The sequence below is a fragment of the Schistocerca americana genome, chromosome 8 (assembly GCF_021461395.2).
Source record: "Schistocerca americana isolate TAMUIC-IGC-003095 chromosome 8, iqSchAmer2.1, whole genome shotgun sequence".
In the NCBI taxonomy this organism is placed as follows: Eukaryota; Metazoa; Arthropoda; class Insecta; order Orthoptera; family Acrididae; genus Schistocerca; species Schistocerca americana.
This window is the reverse complement of record NC_060126.1, coordinates 159,633,706-159,639,705: the sequence shown is the minus strand read 5'-3', so window position 1 is coordinate 159,639,705 and position 6,000 is coordinate 159,633,706. Positions and strand designations below refer to the sequence as shown.

Genomic DNA, 6,000 nt, shown 5'->3' with positions numbered 1-6,000 from the left:
CGTGTTTGGTTTCCATTTTTCATAGAAGTAGAATGAACCCATTTGTAATTTTCATGTGTTCTCCTGTGTTGAATTCTGTGTGGTGAAGGTAGGGGGACTCTTACATGAAGTAAGAGTCAGTCTGATGTTATAACTGAGTTGGCGTAAGTTGATCCCTGACAGTTACGGTGGGCTGGGTACCGTCAACGAGTCATGTAACGTGATTTTGTAAACATCTCTACGGAAACACCACGGTGGTATTAAAACTCTGCAAACACCAACTGGTTTCACTTATAGCCATTAGCACTTGGCAATTAAAAGCCAGCGACACTGCTGCGAGCTGTCGGACATCAGCTTACGCTGTCTCAACTATGGTGAGCAACAGCCGACAGTCAACTCTAGGTCAAAAATGTAGTTAAAAAGCAACATCAAATAACTGGAGACAGATGTAAGTTAATAAGTAACTGTTCCATGGTTTTTATATACTTTCTTAAAGTGGTCTACATGCCAAAATGCGAATTTTTTGCTTAGAATTTACTGGCAGATGCAGTTGTAACCTGTATGTGGCTTAGTATTCCAAGTCTGATCCTCAGTTACTAGGATCTTCTTCTGGCACATAATCACCATACTTGACAATGTACTATGCACACAAAAATTCACTAGTGTTTTGTTAACTCACTGAAAATTTGAAGATATTGGAACTTCCCCTCCCTGCATACTTTCTGAACATAATGCTATCGGTGTAATAAATCTGCCTAATATACAAAGTGGACATTATGGAATCTATTAGGTTCTGGAGGTGTCATTGCAGTATTCATCGTCATGAGCAACAGAGGAAGTAATATATCAAAAAAAGATGATGTGACTTACAAAACGAAAGTGCTGGCAGGTCGATAGACACACAAACACACACACAAAATTCAAGCTTTCACAACCAACGGTTGCTTCGTCAGAAAAGAGGGGAGGAGAGGGAAAGACGAAAGGATGTGGGTTTTAAGGGAGAGGGTAAGGAGTCATTCCAATCCCGGGAGCGGAAAGACTTACCTTAGGAGGGAAATAGGACAGGTATACACTCGCTCGCGTGCGCGCCCCCCCCCCCCCCCCCCCCACACACACACACACACACACACGAGTGTATACCTGTCCTTTTTTCCCCCTAAGGTAAGTCTTTCCGCTCCCGGGATTCGAATGACTTCTTACCCTCTCCAACCCACTTCCTTTTGTCTTTCCCTCTCCTTCCCTCTTTCCTGATGAAGCAGCCGTTTGTTGTGAAAGCTTGAATTTTGTGTGTATGTTTGTGTGTCTATCGACCTGCCAGCACTTTCGTTTGGTAAGTCACATCATCATTGTTTTAGATATATTTTTCCCACGTGGAATGTTTCCCTCTATTATATAGGGGAAGTAATATGACACTTAAATAATTAACATTCCATATACATAAATTTTTTAAGGTAATCTGAGGCAAGAGCTTCCCCACAAGCAGCAGAACTTCCACAGAAACAAACATCTGCCTCTATAATGACTTCCCTGCAGTATAATTAAAATTTACACTTTTTAATCAACTATCATCTGCATTATAATAATGTGCTCTGCCTACATACAGTTTTTGACTTACATGTCCATACATTTGACAGACTTTTAAATGAAATGGAGAATTTTGACAAACTTAATATACCCTTAACACATTGCTTTTAGCACTCTCAGGAAGTATGAAAAATAATAATCCAGTATTACGAAGCAATCAAAGTAAATACACTGACACTCAATAAAATTCTAGGTTAGTGCTTCATTTGTCCCTCAACAAATCTATAATTGAACTGAGCAATAATTCTTCAATAAGAAGTTGCTATTCAATTCATATAAGATATTACAAATCATAATCTCAACTTGATATCTGCACTGAAAATGGGCACTCTCAAGGTTAGAAACAATATCCTATTTCAGATTACAGTTTAACAGCTAACTCCAACAGTGGAACCACAGCAACAAACTAAAATTAGTTTTATCATGGAGATCACCTCTTATTTGTGTCAAACTAATTTATCGGTTAACTAATGAATTCCTCATAGATCATTAGATAGCACACTAAATAAAAATGAACACACAGAATTATAAGAAACAGGATGGCTACCCAGCACTTATCCTCAAAAAAGTGAAGTTTCAAGGCTACCAATAGACAAAAAAGTACAAAAATTTATCATTTTGGAACTTGCCTTCATCCTTAGCAAGGTAAGACCTCTAGAGGACCTTCACTCCAGAGATGAGACAACAAAGTGAGAAGTATAATACTAAGAATTGGGAGGAAAGTGAGGATTCAGTTGGCCTTTTAGTGAAGCAGATACTCCAATTTGAGTCATGTGAAAGTATGTTCAACAACTTGATACTGGGTATCACCAAAGCAGATTCTTATTTGTGAAAGTTCATGTACTCTTCCATTTTAATGGTTGTGACTCCTATGAAAAAATGATGGAGTGAAAACATGCATATTTTTACATGTTGCGCTGCTTTTGATGGGTTTATCACAGGTGGAGCTCACAAGTTATGTGGGTGCATACATGTGACTTAAAGCAGGAATAATCATAGGCTATGGATAATGGACTGGCAGTGTCCTATTTTACAGTGATGTTATAGATGTAAGAAGGGCAACAGAAGGTGAAGGGCACTGGGGAAAGGATCACATTTCAGAAAGTGATACCCTTAATAAAGTAATGTGTTGAAGTATTAAAAGGTCTACTAGGTATTTTGTAACAAGGCAGTGCTTTTTGGAATTAGAGTTGTATTTATTGTGTATGACAAAAGTGCAGTACCTGGTTGATTTGTTAATGGACAGGATCTGTGGCCTTGTGCACCCACAGCTTTCTACCTGAGATCTCTGTGTGGTAACCATAGATTCTGCAATGCTTTATTGCAACCGAATATTTAAATGCCGAGTTGCTTAATATGAGTGGGTACAAACTGCATTCTTGAGTATGTAATAAATATCTTCCCATTAATGCTACATCAGAATAGACATTGCTGAGTATAAATATACAAAAAATTTTAAGGTATCAGTGTAGGAGATTCCTATAAGTCAACCATAAATGACTGACAGTTGAGCATAGAAGATTGCAATATTTCATCTTGGCCAAGTGCATACATTATGGCTGCAGCAGCAGATTCTAAATTTCCATTCTTGACACATTTACATATCCTTAGTTTAGGTGTAGTATTGTTTGCTTAATAGGATGTAATAGAGTTATCACTACTCTCTGCATTTTTTTGCAACATGTAAAATAAACATGCCACATGAAAATGAGTCATTTATGCTACCACCTGTCAGCATTGTCTGCAAGTGAAATTTGAGGGAGAGGAATCAGAACAGGGAACAGAACAGATGTGACCACACTCATTCTCTTGACTGGCTGAAGCTATGGCAATGACATACACAAATGACTCGTGTATTTTATGTACCTGTGTGTACAGACTATTTGACATTGATTCTTATATCGGACTGCTAATAATCTGATGACAGTAGAAAGCCAAAACCAGTCATCGTGAATTATACACTTTCATTGAATTACAGTGGACGTTTATGAATAACATACTGAACACGATTGTGGGCTCATCTACAGAAGTAATGCCTGTCATTCACTTTGTTGTTCTGATCCTGGTATAAACTACCAAAGAGCAAAGTCTGTTAAACTTAGCTGTTTGATGACCTAATTAATGTCATCCAGTTGGAAGTTTCATCAACATGAACAATTTAAAAATTGAAGCCCGTTACAGCAATATCTAAAACAGTGTTTAAAATAACCCAAGTATCATTGCTTCAAAATGTTTTGGAGCCCACTTATTTATTTATTTATTTTTTCAAAGTTTTGCTTTTACTCACAAAGTAAGGTCCCAATTGAAGCAACACTGGCAGCATAACTACTATACTTTGCCTTCTGATTATTAACAATACTTGGCACATTATTGGAGTAGTATTATTAGCCCAGTGATACTACCAGCATTGCTGGAGCTGTGTGTTTCTCTCTTCATTTGCAGAGCTACATTTTTCCTACCCACAGTGGTAATTTTTTTCTAGATTTTCCATTTTACAGGAAAGTAAATTTTTAAATTTCTGGAATCAGGGATTCAGCCATTTTTAATGATTTCATCTGCACTTAGTAATGCATAGTGGCAACATTTGACATGTTCATTAATTACAACTGAAATTTTGGCAAACTTATGAACAATGTGCAACTCTCAAGGAATTCTACAAACAGGAAACCTCTGTTGTTGCTATTTCAACAGATTGCCTGTATTGGAAACTTAATTTGCTATCACCACATGGTCATTGTTGGTACTTACAGAATACAGTGTACTTTTAATCAGTCATATTAAATCAGCACTCAAAACCAACTTACAATGATGACATTACTTCACTCTGTAGCAGTTTCTTTTAACTACTGATCAATACTTTATACCCTTATTACCTAAGGTATTAAAGATCACTCACTACTAAGCAGAAGTGTTACATCAGTAAGTATGCACACCCACAGTAAAAATTAAATAAATCGATAGCTCTCAGAGTAATCCTTCCACAAACAATAGTTTTATCAGTGCAATTAACAATTAGTTATCCAGTGGATGAATGATCACTGACAAACTGGTGGCACAACATACTCAATTGCAATTGCTGTTTCACAATGAGGGCTATACAGATACTTCCCTCCACCAACAGCATCCCTTAACTACATAGATAGGCATTATATACTTGCAGCACATCCTTTGCTCCCATAATTGTCCTGCCCTCAATCTGCAGTAATCCACTCTCCCCACACCCTCCACCCAACAGTTTCTCCTTACTCTCTCTCCTGTCCCCCTCACATTTCATGTCACATTTAGTGTGTGCTACTCTGCACCAGCTCTAACATCCATACATCACATGCCTTGCTCGTGTACTTGCCACTCCTCCCTCTAACATTTCTACCTGGCAAACTGCCACCCCCCCCCCTCCCAATCCTCCTTCCACCCCTCTCTTCCTCTATCCAACACACCTGCTCTTTGTATTTTATTCTATCTCAAAAAAGGATTACTCTGAAAGGTAGGAAGTTTCATTCCTTTTTGTGTATGCCTACCAATGACTCAATGAGTTAATCAGAAAGTGTTTACATACTACCAGAATCTTCCCATTTCACCTAAGACGTTTTCCAGTACGAATTCAACAGAATACAGGTTTCTGTGTAATGTCTGCTGGTGTTTGAGCAAATAATCTTGAGTCATGCACATGTCATTAGGGAGGTAAGGAGAGGGGGGGGGGGGGGGGAAATCTTTAAATTTAAAGAAAAAAAGTTTTGTTCTACCGTCGTGTTACTGGACCACAAAAGTTTTATTTTAGCATGCATACAAGACAATTAGGAATCAACAATGACGAGCAACATAACTCAATAGTATGTTTAATTATATATAATCTCAGCAAGCTATATAATAATATGAATAACATAGTCAATATACAGTCATCTCCACACATGGCAAAAAAATATGAAATCAGAATATCTGCAGTTGACAAGGAATAAAAATAATGAGAACATCAGGAATGTCAAGTTTATATTTTCCACATTACTCAACCAGTCACAGGAATCTGATTCCATATCACAATAAAAGCATAATTCTAGGTCCACATATCATACGTATAAAAATATCTTTCACGAAGACCCATAGAAAATCTATAGCTACAGTAACTTTACTTTGCAGTTTCACCCTCTGCCACTTCAGGCTTTTCTAACTTCGTATCTGCTGTTTTTTCATCAGCCACTTTTAACTGCTCCAGTTTCTCATTCAGATTTTCATCTTCTGCAACACAAATCTCTTGATTTTCATCACTTTCATTTTCATCACTTTGGTGATTTTCTGTATTTATTTGATCGTTGGATTCATTTCCTAAACAGAATTGTGAATATATTAAGGGGCAACATAAATGAAATAGAACATTACATTACAGACAAAACACTAGCTCTGAGATACTTAAATATCGGATGATGTTATATTCTGTAACAA

At 37.3% G+C, this 6,000-nt stretch overlaps 1 protein-coding gene across 1 annotated transcript in view; it reads right to left on the bottom strand.

The window, feature by feature from the left end:
- Window positions 1–5,313: 5,313 nt before the first annotated feature.
- LOC124544777 (ran-specific GTPase-activating protein-like) overlaps window positions 5,314–6,000 on the bottom strand; it is a 35,544-nt gene continuing 34,857 nt past the window's right edge. The window contains exon 6 of the mRNA XM_047123456.1: window positions 5,314–5,883. Within this exon, the coding sequence (XP_046979412.1) occupies window positions 5,687–5,883 (197 nt within the window). The 3' untranslated portion in view covers window positions 5,314–5,686. The remainder of the gene's footprint in view (window positions 5,884–6,000) is intronic.